This window comes from Anopheles gambiae, chromosome 2 (genome assembly GCF_943734735.2).
Source record: "Anopheles gambiae chromosome 2, idAnoGambNW_F1_1, whole genome shotgun sequence".
Taxonomy (NCBI): domain Eukaryota; kingdom Metazoa; phylum Arthropoda; class Insecta; order Diptera; family Culicidae; genus Anopheles; species Anopheles gambiae.
Window position 1 is genome coordinate 2,012,713 of NC_064601.1, and position 19,240 is coordinate 2,031,952.

Genomic DNA, 19,240 nt, shown 5'->3' on the forward strand with positions numbered 1-19,240 from the left:
AAGTAACCTTTTCGTTCAATAACTCTTACTTTTCTTGCCAAGAAATTTCCTTTCTTTTCTCGATAAAACATGTGACTCTACTGACTATACAACAACTAGATGAAGAGTTGGATCAGGCATTTGCGAAGAATTCAGATAAAACCAATTCATTACATCAAAAGAATACTTTCAATGGTACATCATATGTTCCGAGAGTAAAGCTTTCACATTCTTCGTCAGATAAAGGTTTAAAGTAAAAGCATTGATTAGGCTTGCTTCAAGCCATTTTCCCCGAATGCACAATTCCACAACCGATTGTACTCGGTAAAAGGTAACTGGAAGGAGAATATTTGTAAAGAATAATGCATGTACGGTCTGCCGTAGAGGCAATCGGCCAAAAGTATCGGTAAAAATAAACAAACCACATCGAAGACAGTCAAACCAGTCGAAGAACGTTGCCCATCAACCCATTGCAAACGATATCAACTCTGGCTTTTGTGCATCAACCACTGATAATGGTCACTCAATGTGAAGACACATTTATTTTGCTTCTTTTTTATTTCGTACCACCACGCCACCGTCGTCACCGTTAGTTTAGACGCCCGTCGTCGAGCTGATAAAGGTGCGGATGGCCGCGTTGCCCAGGTTAGTGTAGATAGCGGCCAGTGGACCGCCGCACTTGGTCGATCCCCACGACACGATGCCGATCTGGCGGCCACCGGACACGAGTGGGCCACCGCTGTCGCCATTGCACGAGTCCTTGCCCAACTCTCCGGCACAGATCATCCTGCAAATGAAAAAGGCAAGAATTGAGTATGTGTTAAAGCATCTTGAGTTTTCAGACTCAGTCTTTCTGTAGCAATGTATACGCACTGTGGTGATACCAGTACGCCGCTCCACTGATCCATACATTCGGCCTTATCTACGATGGGTATTTCCACTCCGGCCAGTGTCATCGATTGCTTCGCACCTTCGCTCTACGAGACATGGGCAGCGATAGGGGTTGATTTTGAGTCAACACACAACAATTTGAGGTAGCTCTGTACCTCTCGCACGCGACCTACCTGACGTCCCCATCCAGTCACGATGGCGCGCACTCCAGCCATCGGCTCATAACCCAGAGGCACCAGACCGATGTATCCGGTGTTGGGACCACTGAAGTGAGTGTTGACCCGGATCACTGCTACGTCATTGTCCATCGTGCTGGGAGCGTACATCGGGTGAATGATGATGCGAGTTGCGTTGTAGATACGGCCACCGGTCGACTGGCTGCCGGTTCCCGCTAGTAGCGAGATCTGCAAGTCCCGTTTAACTCATTACTCGCGCTCCGTTCTTCACCGCTCTGCTCACCCTACGGCACTTACCGTCCTCGGATCCGGGTCGGGAAACAGACAGTGGGCCGCAGTAAGTGCCCAAACGCTCGATATGATCGATGCACCGCAGATGTGATAGTCGTAGCTGCGCAGCGATAGCTGGTACACGTGCGTCTCAATACTAACCGGCTCACCGCCGACGATCTTCTTCAGCGAACCAACGCTGCCCACCGACTGCTGTGCACGATCGTCGACCTGCTGTGCACCTGCCGGCAGCATGCGCCGCCCGTACACCGTGCTCGCTACATCCTGCGCACTTGCTACGGCCAGCGCCACTGCACAAATCACTACAAACACGTTCATTACTGCACCGCTGGACCCTACTGCTGCTATAAGTGGTACATACGACCCCGGGCCTGATATTTATAGCACGTGCATGCCGGATGAACGGGATGCAGTTTCAGAAGCCACCGGCGAAAGCGCCCATGGACACCCGTACCCGTCTACTCAATCATTGTACGTCCGCTGTCCAACAGTGACTTCTGCCAATTTCTTTCGCTGACACTATCGTACTGCAATCAGGCGCCTGTCACCAGGAACAAGCATCAGAGTGCGAACTATACGCACATCGCCACCCTGCAACAACCACTCACTCATGGCTTTGTGCTGTTTAATGCTACAGTGCAAACCTACGGAGGCTTCGGGTTGATAAAGCCACAATGTCCACAGTGCTGGGGTAGAAGTTGGCTGAACCAGAGACCTGCTAAATTAGTGCTACTGAACTGAGCCCTCTGGCAGAGTTTGGCTCTTAGTTAGGTGCATTTCGGTGTTAATATCTTCACACCAAAACATCTTCAAAATGTGCATATTGTGCCTACCTGACATCCAGCACAAACCAATGGGCAAAAGCTATCACGATTACACGCATCCCTTCCATATTCGGCTGTGTAAATCAGACTTAAGGTGGAAAAAGATACATGAAAGGAAATCTTACTACTCTATGCATTCACAAATTACTTTAGAGGGATCCATTCCGCCGGGAAAGGCACATTCTTCGTCGGAAAATAACGGTATGTCGACGCGCTATACTTAATTCGAAACAGATGCAACAGTCTTTAAAACAATAGTGTAGGTACGGCTTACGCTGGCTCCATTACATCTAAGTTTCTTCCTAACAGTGTAGCCCCATTCTGCAAGAACTACGCGAGATCCTGGCACTTGCACCGTTCCAAATTCAAGTCAAGTTCTCCCTCATATGCAATACAGACACGTCAAACTCCGTCCTCCTGTCATTATAGTTCGTATGGTTGATGATTATAACGACACTAGGGTCGGTGTCCATCTAAGCCAAGGGCCGATGTTTCAACAATCAGAGTAACCGTGCTCAGTGCTGGCATAAGGAACGTGCAGTGTGCCGCAAACAGGCCCTAGCGTGCTTGTCGGCAATGTTCTCTCCTCGAAAGATTACCAGCCTCGAACTACAATTATTCCCCGAAGAGAAAAAAGGATGAGCTTACTCAGTTTAGAAGTAATCAATTTTATGGGGAAAAATAACAAATAAACCAATCTACGTGTCTGCCCACCTAGACAGAAGCAAAAAAATTAATTTAGACAGGGCTTATCGACACTTATCGACCAAGTTGTTGTTGAGTCGCTTTAGCCAAACACCAAAACAAATAAACAAACAACAGTTCCTGGCGGCACATTAAAACCAGACCAAACTGGCTCGATCGACAAATATTAAGCATGTGAAGGACATTGGATTAACTCGGCGGGATGCCATTGCGCCATTGCATTCGATTAATTTTACAGTTGCCGTTATCGAAAGTCGTAAAGCAATAACACCACAATGGCTGTAAATCATCTCTAACGTCATCTACGCATGTAATCTACCCTTGCATGCCCTTGTTTCGAACTTCATCTTTGCCAATCGTTGACTATATGTACAGTAAGCTCCAACTTTATTCCCAATTCACATCCCACATTCCAACTCCCATTCGCTTAGACACCGGTAGTCTGGGCGATCCAGTTGCGGATCAACGGGAAGGCAACGCGAGCAAACACACCCGGGCTGGTTCCGACGCACTGGGTATCGCCCCAGGATACAATGCCGATTTGCCGGCCGCCAACCACCAGCGGACCGCCGCTATCACCGTTGCAGGCATCACGTCCAGGTTCGCTAGCGCAGATCATGCTGTAAGCATATTGGAAACGGACACCGATTAGCCCTGTGCAATGTACCTCTTGTGACGCATTCAACTTACTCAGGAGTAACCCAGCCAGATCCCCACGACGATTCACAAGCAGCCTGGTCAACCACTGGAATATCGACGCGACGCAAAATATGTGGAAGAGTTCTATCCTCCTGAAAAAGCAGAGAACCAACAAACACCATGTAATTGCCATTTCCACACTCTTTTTTTCGGAGGCTCCTCCAGCGTCACTTACAATCAGACCCCATCCGCTCAGAACAGCACGGGAACCGGCAGCGTGGGTGGCACCGACCGGATCCAAGGCGATGATGGCAATGTTCTCTCCGCTCAGCGTAGTGGTGGTACGGAGCACGCACACGTCGTTTCGCAGGTTCCAGTCGTCGTACTCCGGGTGGTTAATGATCTGCTCGACGTCGAACACAACGCCACCGGACGTGCGGTTGGAGCTACCGCCCTGCAGCGTGATGACACCCGGTGCCGGCACCGGGAACGTGCAGTGAGCAGCAGACAGGGCCCAGTTGGCAGAAATCACCGACGCTCCGCAGCTGTGCGTGCCACGGCGCAGCGACAGCTGGTACGGATAGTTGGCGATGTCGGCTTCGACCCCTCCGTAGATGCGGCCCTGGAACGGGGGCTGCTCAACCAGTCCCTTGGTGTAGTACTCGCCCGGCATGCGACGGTTGTACTGCAGCCACACCTCCTCCTCGGTCAGGGCCGCTACGCCCGCCGCGAACAATGCCAACACCACGATTGCCTTCATGTTGCTCTTCCGAATACGGTACGAATATGGCGGGTGTTATGCAGTCTGTTTCTTTTATACCTCCCCCAAGAAACAATCGCCACCGCCAATCAGCTGGACCACGATAATGACTTCGCCCGATCGTGCGTGGCTCCGCAGACCTCAGACTATCAGTCTTCTCAGGTGCCCCCTGCATTATCAAACAGCACCCATTACGTGCGATTAGCAGTTATCGGATGTGATTAGCAAAACCAACGTCTCACGTTGCCCAATTCACTTTCATTGATCAGAGACAAACGAGTCGATTTCAAAACAAAACCCCAACATAAAAGCTCCCGGTACATGTATGCATTACCTCGAGCTCGCTTCCATATCTACCGAACACGTCCAGCAGCTGGTTTAACCCGCCCGTCGTATCGGTTTCCGGCTGAATGTATGCAACGTAACACTTCTTATCTTGAGGGGTTTTTTTAGGTCTATAGGTCTCTTTACAGACGCCATCAAAACCAATATTCGCTAATGTACAGGGTTACTCGATTACGAAGATTTATGATCATTGGTTTTACACATCTTCTCATTGCGACAGTTCTAATCAGCTTGTGTTTTAATAAATTTTAATAAGTTTGAAATAAGTTTGATCATTCATATCGTCCACTTAGCGCTCACCTGGAAGAAGTGTATCGGGGAAGAATAAAATAAGTTTGACATGCCTGTGGTGGTGTAACCGAAATACGCCTCTGTAAATTACTGTAATGAATTACTATTTTCTATTGTATCGACCAATAGCTGAAACTTAAGATTGGCCGAACAGGAAGCTTCCAGAAGTCGAGAGAAAACTCAAAAAAGAGTAATGTTATAATGACCGAAAATTGAAATTGTAGAGCAAATGATCGACATCTTCTAGCTCCAAAGTAGAATATTTCACATTTTAGCAACTAAACTACGAACGCAAGCTCACATTTCACATGCGTCATCGTTGCTCAATCTGTTGTTTTTTTATTCGCTCTATTTTCAAAAAGCGTAACAAACATTCTCTAACAACGCGGAAGACTTTGCGTACCATTTTCGCCAACGGGGAAAGGAAAACCGATCCAGCTGTCCTAACACAGGCAGCACGCAACCGTAGGCAAAACACCACGCTGGATCTATATTTTTCGCCTCCCGCCAGCACGGCTCATCAGTTTACTGTCGTTTACCGAAAGATGGTGTCGTTCAACAAGATGGGTGTCGTTCCTGCTGGCCTGGTGCTGCTCGCTCTCTGTATCGCTGGCGTGTGGAGCAACGAGGCGCAGGATGCTTGGGCCTCCCGGCAGCGGCGTGTACAGGCGACGCCCAACGGCGATGGGCAGAAAAAGTTTAGTGGCCGCATTGTCGGCGGTACCGAGCTGACGGAACCATTGCCCTATCTACTGTCGCTGCGTGACAGTGGCTTCCACATCTGCGGCGCATCGATCATCAATGCCAAGCATGCGCTCTCGGCCGCTCACTGTCAATCGCCGCCCTCGGACGTGAACAGAGTTAGTAAGAGGGCCTTAGAAGAACGAAGGTAACATAGTTGATGACCCTTTTCACGCTCGACTCCATTACAGCTGACCCTGCTCGCCGGAATTACCAAGCGAACGGACGAAACGAACGGCATCTTGTTCAAGGTGGCTAATGTGACCACCCATCCCGACTTTTCGCTCAAAACCTACCTCTCCGATGTGGCCATCATACGCATCGTGACTTCCTTCCTGGATCACCCCAATCTGGCCGCGATTCCGCTCATCTCGACCACGTACAAGCTGCGAGTGAGCAGCGTTGCGTCCGTGAGTGGCTGGGGCCTTACGGCGCAGGATTCGATGCTGGCACCGACCCTGCGCACGGTTCGCATCCCGATCGTGAGCTACTCGTCCTGCGTGAACAAGTGGCGCCCGGTACCGATCGTGTGGACGTAAGTGTAGCTTGGATTGGGCCGTATTGCTTTCATCTGACTCTTTATCATCTCTCTCTCTCTCTCTCTCTCTCTCGCTCATCAGTGCCATCTGTGCCGGTCATCCGGGACGCGACTCGTGCAACGGTGACAGCGGCGGCCCGCTCGTGCAGGATGGCGTACAGATTGGGCTCGTTTCCTGGGGTGCTGATCGGTGCGGCAGCGACTACCCGGGCATTTACACGTACGTGGGCAACAAAAACATTCGCAAATTTATTGAAGAAAACAGTGGCGTATAAGTTGCTGCTCAAAGGCAACCCAAGGGTGCTTGTAGATCGGTTACAATAAACGGTAGCATCATATCTTATTATTACAGCGCTTGTTTTCGTTTAATCCGAACTGACGCTACGTACAATACGTGGCATTTTGCTGTGGCAACGTCGAAGAAGAGCCTGGTTGCCTGTTCAACGGAGGCTACACTCTGACTAGTATCTCTGGCATCGAACATTTGTTCAAACAAAGCGCTATCTGGTACACTGTTTTTTACAACACGTGTAAGGTACGTTGAATCAGTGCTAGAGCAGATATTCACCCTTTGTGTTAGGGAGCTACCACAGATGAATTGAGATTGAACAGATCTAATAAACAATTTAATTACGAGCATTGTCTAGTAGGGTTCACTGAGGTGCTTTTACCTTTATTCTTCCAATCTTCTTTTTCATCTTCTTCATGCCTTCCTGCCTCTCGATCATGCCTCGATCGTATAAAGTTATGCACAAGCACAATTGCACAGTCTTGAACAGTGTGAGACCTTCGAACCCACGCACCCCATTGTCGGATAAACAAAACCAATCCCTGGAGCAGATCGTCCCAACAATCCTTCAGTAGGAGTTAATCGTTTATTTTTGTTCCGCACATCTCTACACCGCGACATTCGCTTACTCCCCTTTTTTAAGCTCCACTCCCTCATTGAGTCGCGTCGAACTGCATCGGGGACATGTATTCGCTCAGGAAGCTTAATACCGCCGGAATGCTGGTGTATATCCCCGGGTAGGAGCTGCCGCACTGGTTAGAGCCCCACGACACGATGCCGTACAGCTGCCCATTACACACCAGCGGGCCGCCACTGTCACCGTTGCACGCGTCCTTCCGCAGCTCTCCGGCACAGATCATGCTGGAAGCATTAGGCAATGCACAAATGAGCACACTCGATCACAGCACGATCGCAAAACAACGGCCACTACTACTTACGAGCTCGTAATCGGAAATGGATTCCACTTCCGCCGGCACTCGGTGTACGGCACCAGCGGAATGCGCACGATGCGCAGTATCTCGGGAAGGCCGTCGCCGTTCATGTTGGTAAGACCCCAGCCCGAAACCGTGCAGTAGACGGGATTGGAGCTGGAGGTGAATATCGTGCGAGTGCGCAGCGGAATCGGGGCCACATTTTCGTACCCCCCGAACGTGCCCTCGATGCGGACCAGGGCGACATCGTTGTGGAATGTGTTGGAATTGTATCCGGGATGGATGATTAGTTCGATCGCATTAAATATCACGCCCACGTCGTAATCCGTCCGATTCGTAGAGCCTCCCATGAGGGTGATCTAAAACAGAAGGGAAAACACAGAGCAAACAGTGTAAGGTGAGACTTCCAACCAAGCAAACACACCAGTCACGCCTGCGATCGTACAAACTCGGGCGGTGGTTTGGGCGTCAAACAGTGCGCTGCCGTGATGGCCAGCGATGCATCCACCACGGATGCGCCGCAGATGTGCGAGTCAAAGCGCCGCAGCGATAGCTGATGGGGAGCGTCCTTGATGTTCGTCTCCATGCCGCCGAAGATGCGCCCCGTCACGCGCACCTCGAACGGGGTGGGTCGGCGCACCTGCATCGCGCGCCATGCTTCTACCTCCTTGCTGGCGGCGAGTGTGTCACTAACGCACCAGAGCAAAACCAATGCAAAAAGTCCCATGCTTGTGTGCTGGCAAGGGCTGTCACCCAAGGACTGGGTGGACTGGGTGGTGCGTGTTCGTGTGGCTGAGGATGGCACGAAAAATAAAGCAACAAGTATGCGCGAGATTCCCAAAACTTCAACCATTGAACCAACTGTGCAAACTTGTGCCAGGGGCGAAAGATTCGCCACACGCTATGGCAGCGATTGGGCATGACACGCGCAAATCGCAATGGAGGGGAGGTAGCAGATTTCAACGAATACTTATGGCCTTTTGATCTTCGTAATAAACTAAGGGGCACTAGCCAAACAAAGCGTTATTTGATCCGCAGCCATGACGGAAGGCTTATGTTAAGACAATCCGCGTTCAGGGTCTTGAGTTACGCGAACAGCACAGATCCGACAGAAAGGAGGATATGAGTTGCATCAAACAGTGGAGATTGCTTTGTGGAGATTTTCAAACAATAACTTCCTTTTTTATCATTCAAAGGTTCAGTTTATTTCCGGGCGGTTCAGTGTGTGCTAATTCCCTGTTCCCTGCTCTGTCATTCAGCCATTCCCACGGTTGTGATACGGTCAGCCGACAATCTGCGTACCATCTAGTTCAATCGAACGGAGGCGATCGCTCGGGCGTCGATCAACGACATCAAACGTACTGCGCTAAAAAGCTCTGAATGGAGGGTGAAGCCATGCGGGTGTACACTCCCGGATATTCGCTACCGCACGCAGCCGATCCCCAGGACACGATACCGACCAGCTGGAAGTAGTTGGTGGTCGGCACCACCAGCGGCCCACCACTGTCACCCGTGCAAGCGTCTCTGCCCTTGGCACCAGCGCACAGCATACTGCAAAGAGGACGTCAGACGTTACTACTGCCATTACCATTACGAACGGGAAATGATCTTACTTATCCGTGATATCCGTATCAATCCACAGCTCCTGGCACGGGATGTTACCCATGACGGGGATCGCTACGGCACGCAGCGTCGGCGAGAGAGTTCCGCCCGTCGATGTGCGACCCCAGCCCGCAACGGTGGGCTGCACCTTATCGGGCACGGCGTAGTTGGCCGGCACCAACGGCACGGAGGCAATGTTCATGTTCGGCGTGAACGGTGTCTTGACGCGCAGCACGGCCACATCGAAATCGAACGTGTCCGGATCATACTTCGGGTGGATGAAATTGTCCGTCACAACGAACACTCGGCCACCGGTCGTGCGGCTCGTGCTGCCCGCGTAGATGGTCACCTGCAAAACCGGGCAAACGATGATGTTGGCGATGATGATCACGTGCACAGTTCTGCGCCCACATTCCTTTACTTACCCCGGATAAGGATTTGAACGAGTAGGTACAGTGGGCCCCGGTAGCAGCGTGGAGTGTCGAAATGATCGACGCGGTGCAGATGTGGTTCGAGAATCGTCGCAGTGACGCGACGAACGGATAACGGGCGATCGTGGCCGTCGAGCCGCCGACTATGCGCCCATTCTGCAGCCTGTTCTCGACGTCGAAGAAGAAATCGAAGAAGCTCCTGCTTCTCGTCTGCCCATCCACCGCCAACCCAGCTAGGCACACTAAGCCCAAGGACAAGAACACCGCTCGCATCTTACTTGCTGAAGATCTCGGTCAGATCCAACTGATTTCGAACCACATTCTGCCGGGATGGAAAAGCGTTTCGTGCATTCGTCCCACCCCTTCCAACGCAGCCATTTTTTTCGTTTCGCAGCAGACGACACCGTCAGCTGAGTAAACGCGCGGAAGAGCGTGGCCGTGCGAAAGGTCCGCCGTGTTCCAGCGGTTCATTGCAATACGCGCAACGTCTCTGTTCACTGTTGTGCGCGGCCGCGCGCCGTACGCCAAACGACTGGTAGCTCTCGTGCGCAGTGGCAGCTCGATCGACTGGCTGGCCAGGCAAAGAACACACAGCGATCTGCAAAACAAAACTGCCGTCAAAACATCCCCGATAAGAGCGGGTAGAGGTAGAACTAGTAGACCCAGAGCGACAATGACGAATGATACGATCTTTACATTGCGAGCTGTTTTTTTTACTTTAAAACACGGGAAATGTGTCCCCGTGTTCCGAATGCTGACTTACATCGTGCACTCCCCTATCAATTGCCAGGTCTGTCGCTGGTCGCGAACAACAAGCAGAAGAAGGAGAAGAACAAGAAGAATAAGAAAAAGAAGAAGAAGAAGAAGAAGAAGTTGTGCGAATAATGCGTTTTAAATTTAGATTGCCACTTTACCGATTTACCGGCAAGATTTCCCGGAGTCTCTAGCTGATATGACGTCAAGATGACTTCGGCTTATCGAATGCAGCAGCAGCAGCAGCTACTGCAGAGCACCTACGGACTACCTCCCATTCCTTTTACGACCTTCTTTTCGTCGAATTTGTCAACAGGGAGCAGGGCAATAAATCCGTGACGAGGTGAGATTTTCCCCAAAAAACACACGCACCTTAAGCCAAGACTGTATGTTGCCAGCGATAAGACCCAACACGAAGGCAGGCATTATCTGCCAATGGCAGTGTGCGCGCGAGCAAAGAGACCTAATGCCTGGAATTACCCGGTTTTTATTGATTTCTGTAGCCCGTTATCGTGTCGATCGATTTACCGTGCGCTTGCGATCAGATTGCCAAAAAACGAAACATGCCGCATCGAACATCGGATACTTGTCGCGGGTGCCCACCGATAACGGGTGCTGCCGTATAAAAGCTACCGTGCCGCGGCCAGGGAAGTGTATTACTTTCGGTGTCCCAGTACGAGTTAACCATGAAGGCCTTCATCCTGCTGTCGCTGTTCGTTGCCGGTGCCTTGGCTGGCGTTGAGGAGAGCATCTGGCTGTCCAAGCAGGTGCGCCTGGATGCCGGCACCAGCGCCGAGTACAATGGCCGCATCGTCGGCGGCTCGACCGTCCCGATCAGCCAGTTCCCGTACCAGCTGTCGCTGCGCCAGAACGGCAACCACATCTGCGGTGCCTCGGTTATCTCCTCCAACTGGGCTCTGTCCGCTGCTCACTGTACCTTCCCGATGCCGAGCGCTGCCTCCGTAAGTAGTAGCAACCGTCGCGCCAAGCACCGCCAACCCCAGAAACCCCCTTTATGACCTGCCCGTTTTCCCCCTCTTCCCCCATTTCAGATCTCGTTCCGCGGTGGTAGCGACAGCCGTACCGGCGGTGGTGTCATCTTCCAGGCCGCCCAGATCATCAACCACCCGCAGTACAACAGCAACAACCTGAACAACGATGTGTGCGTTATCCGTATCACCACCTCGTTCGTCGGTGCCAACATTGCCCCGATCCGTCTGGTCGCTAGCGGAACCAGCTTCGCTGCCGGCACCAACAGCGTCGTCTCTGGATGGGGTCTGACCTCTCCCGGAGGATCGCTGCCGGTTAACCTACACGCCGTCAACATCCCGGTCGTCGCCCAGGCTACCTGCAGCTCGCAGTGGGGAACTGGACGTATCACCGCCGCGTAAGTATCCTACCGAGGGCCTTAAGGGTTGGGGGTTCAATGGTACATTAACTAATCGACGGATCTCCCATATCCTCTCTCTCTCTAGCATGGTGTGCGCTGGTGTTCAGGGCCGCGACTCGTGCAACGGTGACAGCGGTGGCCCGCTGGTCACTGGTGGAGCCCAGTTCGGTGTTGTCTCGTGGGGTGCAGTGCAGTGCGGTGGACCTCTGCCGGGAGTGTACGCCAACATTGGTAACGCCGGCATCCGCAGCTTCATCAGCCAGAACACTGGAGTGTAAGAAGCGACTGATGCGCTCTTTCTAACGAGTCAAACGAATGGATAATTAAAACCAAAACGCTAACGCAACAAACGCTTGTCGTACATGTCTTGATCATACGGCCATTCGGATGATGACATTCTCCTCTGGTTTCCGTATCTCGCTCGGGATGCGACTTATCACACTTGTGAGGCAATAGGTCGATAGGGCTGATGATTCACTAGCTTCACAGCTTGTACAGATGGGGGTTTTTGGGCATCTTGGCACTATCTAATCAAATGAAACCTACCGTCTTGCCACCAGGTACAGTGATCACCGATTTGGGGCATCCCAAAATCTCAGCACTACCTTAGTCTCGGTTCTGCCGCGCATAGAATAACGTTTCCATCATGCGCTACCACCTTACACTGCTCTGCACTATCGTCATCGTCTTGGCCAGTGGCTCGGAGGTGGATGTTTGGAGACGGTACAACTCACGCCTGCCCATCGTTGGCTACCGGCAACTTCCATCCCGCGGTGGTGCGTCACATGATGGGAAGAGTGCCAGAATCGTTGGTGGACGCGATGCGCCCATAGAAAACTTCCCCTACCAGCTGTCGTTGCGGCGCAGTGGAGTACATGCCTGTGGTGCGTCCGTCATCGCACTGCGGTGGGCATTGTCGGCCGCCCACTGCACCTATCCCATACCGCAGATGAATGAGGTAAGGTCCTTGGCAGTACAAACTCGGAAGTAACAAGAGCGAATGAATCATGCCCTTTTTGGTCACTTCAGATGTCCCTTCGAGCGGGATCTTCGAATCGATTGGCTGGTGGAACGATTATCCCAATCACCCAGATCATCAACCATCCACTGTTCAGCGAGTACACGATCGAGTACGATGTGTGTGTGCTTCAAACGGGTACGGAAATGGTGGGACAGTTTATAGTGCCCGTTGTATTGCCCCCGGCAACTAGTGGGTTTGCTCCCGGAACCATGGCCAACGCAACCGGGTGGGGTCTTCTGAACGTGCCGGGCTCACTGCCAGTGCAGCTACAGTACGTGGCGCTGCCTTTAATCTCCCTCGACCAGTGTCGCAATAGTTGGCCCTCAGAGTGGATAACGGAGGAGTAAGTGCAACCTGTCTTCCAGGTTGACCCACACACACACACTACCACAGCTCATGGCTTTCTCCTTCACCTTCGCAGAATGCTTTGCGCTGGCCAGCCGGGTCGCGATACGTGCGGTGGTGACAGTGGCGGACCACTGGTCATCAACGGCTACCAGATGGGCATCGCGTCCTGGGGCGTATCGGAATGCTCCGGCAACTTGCCATCGGTGTTTGCAAACACTGCCAATCCCACCGTCCGGAGCTTCATTCTAGAGCGCACGGGAGTTTAACACGAATCCCAGCAACTACGCATCGTTCGTACTCTTAGCACCAATGATTGGCTACACCAGTCGTGGTCGTCGCGTTCGTAGTCATCTCTTATCACTCGCGCGTACTGTCGGAAAACATACCCTAGGGGGGAAGCCCCTCATGGACACCCGGCCATCGGCCATGGTCCGCACCGTCGGTCTGCTGCCTCGCAATTCATTATTCGCTATCAGAGCACAATGATAAATCTGTTCCTACCTTATCAGAGCTACTCTTGGCAGCAATAAAGCGCCCCTTCCAACCCTTTCCTCGCAACGTGTGTCCAGAGTTGTGTCTCTAACAACTACCGAAAACGGCTGCTGCCAGTAGTATGGGTGCGAACGCGTAGAAATTATGATTATAAAACCATTTAGATATGATCGACTTCCTGTTACAAACACACTGCTGGCCCTGTGAGAAACCAGTCCAGCGGAATTAAGCTTACCCATCTCGAGTATCTAAATCGATGTCTTCTCGGTCTCTGTATTTCGTCCTATTTATTACATCCCTAATTTAGCGGAGAGAAAGTGAACCATTTCCGAAGAGAAAACGGGTCAAACGTTCGTATTCAGCTTAATAAACGCACGCACCTCATCGTTCGTAAGGGAGGTGTAGATGCCCGGAATGTTTACGGCACAGTTGTCCGAGCCCCACGACACTATCCCGACCTGGTAGCCGTTCATTACCAGCGGTCCGCCACTGTCGCCGTAGCACGTTTCCTTCCCGTAAACGCCACTGCCGCCACAGATTTGTCTGCGAAAGGTTATTTTCCATTGAAAGATCATCGCTGCGAGCCGGTAGGCCGGTTACTTACCGATCGGTAAGAGCTTCGATGGTCGAGGTCCAACAGAACTGCTTCTGCTGGAGGTAGATTTCCAGCGATTGCAGTATCAGCGGCTCGTACCCATCGGCATCCGCCAAGCCCCAGCCCGTCACGACCGCGGCCGACGGTATCGGATAGTACGTGTTGGTGTTGGCCAGCGTTACCGCCCGTATCGGATCGATGAAGAAGCTTTCCCGCACATGGGTCACGGACACATCGTAGTCCAGCGTGCGTCGGTCGAACTTTGGATGCAGCAGGTAGTACTCGGCATGGAAAATGTAACCACCCGCCAGCCGATGCGGCGTCCCACCGCGAAACGTTATCTACGGGAAAGGGAACGGAAAGCCGTACACACGCGTACCACAAAAGCACTTCAAGGCGATGGAAATGTTCCCTCACTTACAGCGGACGGGTACAACGCCTCATCCAGACAGTGGGCCGCACTCAGTGCCCATCGTTCCGCTATGACCGAGGCACCGCAGATGTGCGTTCCCTCCAGGCGCAGCGACAGCTGATAGGGGTACGATTCGATAGCCACACTCTCGCCGCCGAAAATGAACGGACTGGGTACGTTTAAATCCTGCCTCGGGCGCTCAAACTTCAGCGTCTCGTTCCTCGGCCACAGGTGATACTTGCGCAGCAGACGAAACAGGTCGGGCTGCCGCGAATAGTAGTACTTGTTGTAATCTGCAATTCAAACTGCAAACCGGTCAATTCAAACGGCAAACTCCGGCTCAAACTCACGATCTATCGATTTACCGACGGTCATACACAGCACACCGCCAACTAGTGCAGCCAGCAGTAGCAGCTGGCGCATTTTTCCCCGGTTCACCCAGTCTACAGCGCGTCGGTATTTAAGCACAACGCACCCCAAAAACCTTACTCTGGTGCGATTATTCTCGACTTAATGAACGCGCCCACAGGCAGCGATGAGACTTATATCAAATAAATGACCAAAATCGCTGGTCTGGTTTATCTAGCACGCGGCTTGGTAAACAGAAGATACTGGCTGGCTGAGCTGGCCGCTTTATCGCGGAAGGATGCTGGATGGACTGGGCCCGTCAGCCCGATAACTATTCCCGCACGTCATGGTTGGAGTTGCAGACGATTGTACCGCCCAATACACTCTACAAAGCGAGCTCCAGCAGTGGATGCTCTCTCTGTTGTCTAGTGCCTTCATAGCCTTTACCTCTCAGCAAACGACCAACAAAACAGCAGCATCACGACGTCACAACCTAAAACTCGTCTACCTAAATTTGACGCTTATCAACGGAGGCAGAGCAAAAAAGCAAAAAAACCGGAAGAACGTGGCGGCTTTTCACTGTTTGTTCAACCGTCTACCGAGCCCTCCCGGTTTTCGAATGTGTAACACGCGTGCAGGGTGCAATGTACCAAAACACATCAATGAATTTGAAAACATCCGCCATGTGGCGCGTGTCTTTCTGTGCTCAACCGGTCGCCGCCTGCGCCATGCGCCGCTGATCGTTGTTTATCTGCTGTCGAATAAAATCTCTCACGCTTCTGTGGGATAGCCGGGTGTAGATGGCCGGTGCGGTGCCTCCACACTCGTTTATGAGGAACGATACGATGCCTATTTGCCGCTGGTCGTACACCAAGGGACCTCCGCTATCTCCAACGCAAAACGAGCGTCCGACGCTGCCAGCGCACATCATGCTGAGCACATGCAAAGGAAATAGATAGAACATACGATCAGCAAAAGCTGGTAGGAAGGGGAACATAATAAATACATAATAAATAGCACACTATACCTTCCGGAGGAGGTCATATAATTCGCTGCCTGGTCGGTGCAATTCTTGGTGGACCAAACTTTCACCGCCAGTGATCGCAGGTTCGGCACGAAGTTGCCATTCGATTCTGTCGCTCCCCAGCCAGTAACGATGGCTAGCTCGCCGCTCGGAATCGTTCCACTGCTCGTAGGCTGTATGATGCCAATGTTGGGCTTATTCTGAAACGTTCCACCAATCCGCAGAACACACACATCAAAGTCTAGATTCGAATCGTCGTAGTCGGGATGTATGACCAGCTTCTTCACCGGGAACACTATTCCACCTTCTTCCAGCGTCGAGCTTCCTCCTCGGACAGTGAGCTATACATGGAAGGAGAAGAAAATACACGTGTTAGTACAACGCTTTACACCTTTCACCTTCAGCGGCCAACCCATACACTTACATCCGTTTCGTTCGTTCCGATACAGCAATGGCCAGCGGTAAGGGCCAGCCGGGGAGCCACAGCCGATGCTCCACAAATGTGATATCCATCGTACTCGAGCGACAGTTGATAGGGAAACTGACCGATGTACACCTCCCAGCCACCAACAATGCGCCCGGTGGCACGTGCTGGTGGTGGTGCGGCTTCACGCCCCAGCACTCCTTCCCCAGCGATCGCAGCGACAACGATTAGCTGCAGCAACGGCGCCATCATCCCGTATCATAGCGCAAGTTTATGCGGATGAACTGATTTATACCACACTCTGTGCCGATCTCTTGCACAACACACACGCACGCGCGCGCGCACACATGTCCCGCATGCCAGCAGCACTTTCCGGGACAGCTGTACAAATTGTTCTAAATATGTTGCTCTCTCGGCCGCTCGAGGCAGGCGGTAAACAGAGCAAGTAGAAGCGAAACTGTGCGTGCGAATAGTCGAGTACAGGTGGCAACCAAAAAACGCGACCAATGCTGGTAGTACCATCGTTGTACACTTTATTTCGAGACACCCCCCATCTTACAGCATTACACTTTCGATTGGTGTACACGCGAGCTTACATTAGGCGACACTTCGCGAGTGAAGTGTGTTAAATCGCGCTGACAGGACCAGACCTAGGATCGATTCTTGAAATGCATCCTTATGCCCGTGTTAATACTTGGCGTGTTACTTGTGTGTGTGTGTGTGATTAGAGACACCTGAGACTAACGTAAATAAATAAGGCCAGCCAGCTACGCGCGCTGCCGGTCGTGTGATTCGCTTTGCAAATGTGTTATAAACGTAAAATAGTAACATGCTTCACATGCTTGTTGCGCGTGCAACGTAAAGCTAAAAACCGCCGCAAGGGAAAACTAAATAGCTTAACACAAAACATTCGCACACATACACACATACATATAGAGTTTTCGCTTAAATTAAAGGCTTCGTCGATTCGATTTCGGGGCGATTTCGCACGCGATCGCACGTCGCTGACTATTACTTTCGTTTGGATTTGAATATTAGCTGCGGCTCGGAGCGGAGCGAATCCGTGAGATAGAGCGTTTTGGTCACCTGCTGAAAGTAGCGCTTCTCGTTCGGCGAGTTTATTGTGTAAACAATAGGCCGAACGCCGACGTTCTTCCACAGCGTTGAGATTTGTCTGCAAATGGTGTGCAAAATGAAGGTCAATCCGGTTGGCCGTTGGGCAGAGCGCGTCTCGGTCGCTATACTTACGCGTTAAATTCATCCTTATGAATAAAGACTAGACTAACACCGATCACCGGTGCTATGATGTTTCGATAGATGGCACCTACAATGGATAGCAGGATGGTCGAGGTATTCAGATAGCGTGGCAGTATCGTAAAGCAGGACTTGTCCATCCACAAACCGCACACCAGATCCTGACATTGTTGACGAAGCTGGAATGGGAAAGAGATTAGTGCCGCTGCCAGCAGTGTTGCTCCAGATGTAGTGTTCGGTCTAGCTTACCTGATAGATTGCTGTCGGTGATGCACAGCAGAAAATGATCCGTTTCGTAAAGATGGGACACTTGGCGGCCGTCTCGCGAACAATCTCCAACAGTGCGGAGTTCGTTTGGGACGCTCGCAGCAGCACGGTCACCTCCGAGGATTCTAGCAGCTTCAACAGTCTTTCGAACGTCAGTACCTTCTCCTTCTGGAACAGTTGGCTGCATTGTGTGGGAAAGTAATCGAACTTAACAACTTGACTGAACAGTAGGCGCCGGTAACCATCCATCGGCAGCCGTGTCGCTCCCACTTACCCTAGCGGATGGTGTTCGGTGATGTTGAAGCTTTCGAAGAAACTGAACGGCAGCTTGTGAATCGGTTCGGTCACGTTGGCCTTTTCGAGTGTCGATTTGTGGAGGATGATCGCCTTGCCATCGCTGGTAATGCTGAGATCGAGCAGAATCTTTTGACACCGTTGCGCCAGACACTGATTAATGGCGGCCAGCGAGTTTTCCGGCGCGTCAAAAGCCCCGCCCCGATGGACGACCGGCCAGTACAGTGCCTCACTGGCCTCCTTGCCCTTTTCGCTCTTCGACAGCATGGACAGCACGACATCGTCGGCGGGTGAGTTGAGCTTCACAAACTTCGACCCAATGCAGACGAGGAAGAGCAGCAGCATCAACCAGGGAATACCGACCGAGGCAAAGTTGCAGCACAGCCAGAGCGTATTCACCACGAAGGTGCAGCACGTTGCCAGGAACCAAAACAATTGATAAAGCATTTTGCACACTTTAAAGATTGTCGCTAAATACATGCGGAAAGGGAATATGCAGCCGGTTGGGGCGGGAGACGGGGACGGGGAGCACACGATTTGGCTGATGAACCTCCTCCTGCCTGTCCACAGACCACACAGTTCGTGTTTTGTCGTTCGCCGCTGCGCTACAAACGCGTTTTCGCACTGTTTTTACAACATTTTGCTATTTCGTAACATTTGTTTTCTTGGTTCGAGCGAGGTGGCCGGTAGCGCCTCTTGCTTTGCAAGGTGCGTTTTGTTCTTTTTCGAATGCACTAGCCAATTGGCTAATTTTATGGCAGCTTAACGAAAAAACAAGGAGAAAAGTAAATGTTTACTCATGTTTCTTTTTTTTCGTTCCTTTCCTGTAATGTATAGAAAAACAGGTCATGTCATCGATACTCTATTGGCAGTTACCGAACCGCATACGGTACAGGCTCGCCGTGCGCATTTTCTTCCGTAGGTAATTTATGTTTTCACTTAGCACGGGACGTGCTGAGCAATACAAGATTTTTCCGGGTTTTTTTAAAGCTATGCGATGCTTTCTTGACTCTTAAGGGATTGTCCGCTTGTTTAAGCTTTATATCGATGTTAAGAAAAGGCTAAACAGAAATTCCTATTAGATTTGTCCAATAAGGGTGCCGAGGAGCCAAATTTTCATCCCCTAAGTTCCTTTTTCCTCAAGAAAGAGTCAAACCGTAAACCTATCCCCTGAAAGCCGCTGT

At 51.6% G+C, this 19,240-nt stretch overlaps 9 protein-coding genes across 9 annotated transcripts; 3 read left to right on the plus strand and 6 right to left on the minus strand.

Annotated features, from left to right (window-relative positions):
- Positions 1-472: 472 nt before the first annotated feature.
- LOC1281920 (trypsin alpha-3) lies at positions 473-1,693 on the minus strand. The gene is made up of 4 exons (XM_321898.4): positions 1,344-1,693; positions 1,044-1,274; positions 853-956; positions 473-766 (listed from the first exon to the last, which is right to left on the minus strand). Exons 1-4 carry the CDS (start codon positions 1,653-1,655, stop codon positions 574-576), a joined length of 840 nt encoding a protein of 279 aa, XP_321898.4. The 5' UTR covers positions 1,656-1,693; the 3' UTR covers positions 473-573.
- Positions 1,694-3,236: 1,543 nt separating this feature from the next.
- LOC5667668 (trypsin alpha-4) lies at positions 3,237-4,296 on the minus strand. Its single transcript, XM_001689325.3, has 3 exons — positions 3,741-4,296; positions 3,557-3,657; positions 3,237-3,486 (listed from the first exon to the last, which is right to left on the minus strand). The coding sequence occupies exons 1-3, from the start codon at positions 4,263-4,265 to the stop codon at positions 3,294-3,296; spliced, it is 819 nt and encodes a 272-aa protein (XP_001689377.3). The 5' UTR covers positions 4,266-4,296; the 3' UTR covers positions 3,237-3,293.
- Positions 4,297-5,268: 972 nt separating this feature from the next.
- Positions 5,269-6,523, plus strand: LOC1281921 (trypsin alpha-3). The gene is made up of 3 exons (XM_321901.5): positions 5,269-5,761; positions 5,834-6,177; positions 6,263-6,523. Exons 1-3 carry the CDS (start codon positions 5,447-5,449, stop codon positions 6,453-6,455), a joined length of 852 nt encoding a protein of 283 aa, XP_321901.5. The 5' UTR covers positions 5,269-5,446; the 3' UTR covers positions 6,456-6,523.
- A 599-nt stretch (positions 6,524-7,122) lies between these two features.
- LOC5667666 (trypsin alpha-3) lies at positions 7,123-8,047 on the minus strand. The gene is made up of 3 exons (XM_001689324.3): positions 7,847-8,047; positions 7,408-7,760; positions 7,123-7,330 (listed from the first exon to the last, which is right to left on the minus strand). The coding sequence occupies exons 1-3, from the start codon at positions 8,045-8,047 to the stop codon at positions 7,123-7,125; spliced, it is 762 nt and encodes a 253-aa protein (XP_001689376.3).
- A 529-nt stretch (positions 8,048-8,576) lies between these two features.
- On the minus strand, positions 8,577-15,091 carry LOC5667665 (transmembrane protease serine 9). The gene is made up of 8 exons (XM_001689321.3): positions 14,811-15,091; positions 14,455-14,738; positions 14,043-14,374; positions 13,784-13,981; positions 10,848-11,041; positions 9,429-9,730; positions 9,015-9,352; positions 8,577-8,952 (listed from the first exon to the last, which is right to left on the minus strand). Exons 1-8 carry the CDS (start codon positions 14,866-14,868, stop codon positions 8,754-8,756), a joined length of 1,905 nt encoding a protein of 634 aa, XP_001689373.3. The 5' UTR covers positions 14,869-15,091; the 3' UTR covers positions 8,577-8,753.
- On the plus strand, positions 10,874-11,927 carry LOC5667667 (trypsin alpha-3). The gene is made up of 3 exons (XM_001689323.3): positions 10,874-11,149; positions 11,240-11,574; positions 11,663-11,927. The coding sequence occupies exons 1-3, from the start codon at positions 10,874-10,876 to the stop codon at positions 11,853-11,855; spliced, it is 804 nt and encodes a 267-aa protein (XP_001689375.2). The 3' UTR covers positions 11,856-11,927.
- On the plus strand, positions 12,152-13,497 carry LOC5667664 (trypsin-7-like). The gene is made up of 3 exons (XM_001689322.3): positions 12,152-12,535; positions 12,607-12,941; positions 13,020-13,497. The coding sequence occupies exons 1-3, from the start codon at positions 12,224-12,226 to the stop codon at positions 13,210-13,212; spliced, it is 840 nt and encodes a 279-aa protein (XP_001689374.3). The 5' UTR covers positions 12,152-12,223; the 3' UTR covers positions 13,213-13,497.
- Positions 15,092-15,456: 365 nt separating the features above from the next.
- LOC3290448 (trypsin 3A1) lies at positions 15,457-16,638 on the minus strand. Its single transcript, XM_321900.4, has 3 exons — positions 16,242-16,638; positions 15,821-16,158; positions 15,457-15,725 (listed from the first exon to the last, which is right to left on the minus strand). The coding sequence occupies exons 1-3, from the start codon at positions 16,491-16,493 to the stop codon at positions 15,500-15,502; spliced, it is 816 nt and encodes a 271-aa protein (XP_321900.4). The 5' UTR covers positions 16,494-16,638; the 3' UTR covers positions 15,457-15,499.
- Positions 16,639-16,748: 110 nt separating this feature from the next.
- LOC1281919 (glycerophosphodiester phosphodiesterase 1) lies at positions 16,749-18,894 on the minus strand. The gene is made up of 4 exons (XM_321897.4): positions 18,037-18,894; positions 17,745-17,943; positions 17,490-17,674; positions 16,749-17,415 (listed from the first exon to the last, which is right to left on the minus strand). The coding sequence occupies exons 1-4, from the start codon at positions 18,534-18,536 to the stop codon at positions 17,253-17,255; spliced, it is 1,047 nt and encodes a 348-aa protein (XP_321897.4). The 5' UTR covers positions 18,537-18,894; the 3' UTR covers positions 16,749-17,252.
- Positions 18,895-19,240: the final 346 nt, after the last annotated feature.

Bases quoted from the DNA above. Each gene is read 5' to 3' on its own strand.
- LOC5667664 (XM_001689322.3), top strand. From the start codon at position 12,224: ATGCGCTACCACCTTACACTGCTCTGCACTATCGTCATCGTCTTGGCC. The intron at 12,536-12,606 runs GTAAGGTCCTTG...TGGTCACTTCAG, and splicing joins CCATACCGCAGATGAATGAG to ATGTCCCTTCGAGCGGGATC. The intron at 12,942-13,019 runs GTAAGTGCAACC...TCACCTTCGCAG, and splicing joins TCAGAGTGGATAACGGAGGA to AATGCTTTGCGCTGGCCAGC.
- LOC5667665 (XM_001689321.3), bottom strand. From the start codon at position 14,868: ATGCGCCAGCTGCTACTGCTGGCTGCACTAGTTGGCGGTGTGCTGTGT. The intron at 11,042-13,783 runs ACCCGTTTTCTC...GCGCAGCGACAG, and splicing joins AAGCTGAATACGAACGTTTG to CTGGTACGGGAACTGGCTGA. The intron at 9,731-10,847 runs GTAATACACTTC...TCAGTTGGATCT, and splicing joins CTCGTACTGGGACACCGAAA to GACCGAGATCTTCAGCAAGT.
- LOC5667668 (XM_001689325.3), bottom strand. From the start codon at position 4,265: ATGAAGGCAATCGTGGTGTTGGCATTGTTCGCGGCGGGCGTAGCGGCC. The intron at 3,658-3,740 runs GTAAGTGACGCT...CTGCTTTTTCAG, and splicing joins TGAGCGGATGGGGTCTGATT to GAGGATAGAACTCTTCCACA. The intron at 3,487-3,556 runs GTAAGTTGAATG...ATATGCTTACAG, and splicing joins TCTGGCTGGGTTACTCCTGA to CATGATCTGCGCTAGCGAAC.
- LOC1281921 (XM_321901.5), top strand. From the start codon at position 5,447: ATGGTGTCGTTCAACAAGATGGGTGTCGTTCCTGCTGGCCTGGTGCTG. The intron at 5,762-5,833 runs GTTAGTAAGAGG...ACTCCATTACAG, and splicing joins CGCCCTCGGACGTGAACAGA to CTGACCCTGCTCGCCGGAAT. The intron at 6,178-6,262 runs GTAAGTGTAGCT...CTCGCTCATCAG, and splicing joins CCGGTACCGATCGTGTGGAC to TGCCATCTGTGCCGGTCATC.
- LOC1281919 (XM_321897.4), bottom strand. From the start codon at position 18,536: ATGTATTTAGCGACAATCTTTAAAGTGTGCAAAATGCTTTATCAATTG. The intron at 17,944-18,036 runs GTAAGTGGGAGC...CACACAATGCAG, and splicing joins ACCGAACACCATCCGCTAGG to CCAACTGTTCCAGAAGGAGA. The intron at 17,675-17,744 runs GTAAGCTAGACC...TTCCCATTCCAG, and splicing joins CACCGACAGCAATCTATCAG to CTTCGTCAACAATGTCAGGA.
- LOC5667667 (XM_001689323.3), top strand. From the start codon at position 10,874: ATGAAGGCCTTCATCCTGCTGTCGCTGTTCGTTGCCGGTGCCTTGGCT. The intron at 11,150-11,239 runs GTAAGTAGTAGC...CCCCCATTTCAG, and splicing joins CGATGCCGAGCGCTGCCTCC to ATCTCGTTCCGCGGTGGTAG. The intron at 11,575-11,662 runs GTAAGTATCCTA...CTCTCTCTCTAG, and splicing joins ACTGGACGTATCACCGCCGC to CATGGTGTGCGCTGGTGTTC.
- LOC5667666 (XM_001689324.3), bottom strand. From the start codon at position 8,047: ATGCAGGTGCGCCGACCCACCCCGTTCGAGGTGCGCGTGACGGGGCGC. The intron at 7,761-7,846 runs GTACGATCGCAG...CTTCTGTTTTAG, and splicing joins CCAAACCACCGCCCGAGTTT to ATCACCCTCATGGGAGGCTC. The intron at 7,331-7,407 runs GTAAGTAGTAGT...TAATGCTTCCAG, and splicing joins CCATTTCCGATTACGAGCTC to CATGATCTGTGCCGGAGAGC.
- LOC3290448 (XM_321900.4), bottom strand. From the start codon at position 16,493: ATGATGGCGCCGTTGCTGCAGCTAATCGTTGTCGCTGCGATCGCTGGG. The intron at 16,159-16,241 runs GTAAGTGTATGG...TTCCATGTATAG, and splicing joins TCGGAACGAACGAAACGGAT to CTCACTGTCCGAGGAGGAAG. The intron at 15,726-15,820 runs GTATAGTGTGCT...GCATGTGCTCAG, and splicing joins TATATGACCTCCTCCGGAAG to CATGATGTGCGCTGGCAGCG.
- LOC1281920 (XM_321898.4), bottom strand. From the start codon at position 1,655: ATGAACGTGTTTGTAGTGATTTGTGCAGTGGCGCTGGCCGTAGCAAGT. The intron at 1,275-1,343 runs GTAAGTGCCGTA...CGGGACTTGCAG, and splicing joins CCGACCCGGATCCGAGGACG to ATCTCGCTACTAGCGGGAAC. The intron at 957-1,043 runs GTAGGTCGCGTG...CATGTCTCGTAG, and splicing joins TGACTGGATGGGGACGTCAG to AGCGAAGGTGCGAAGCAATC.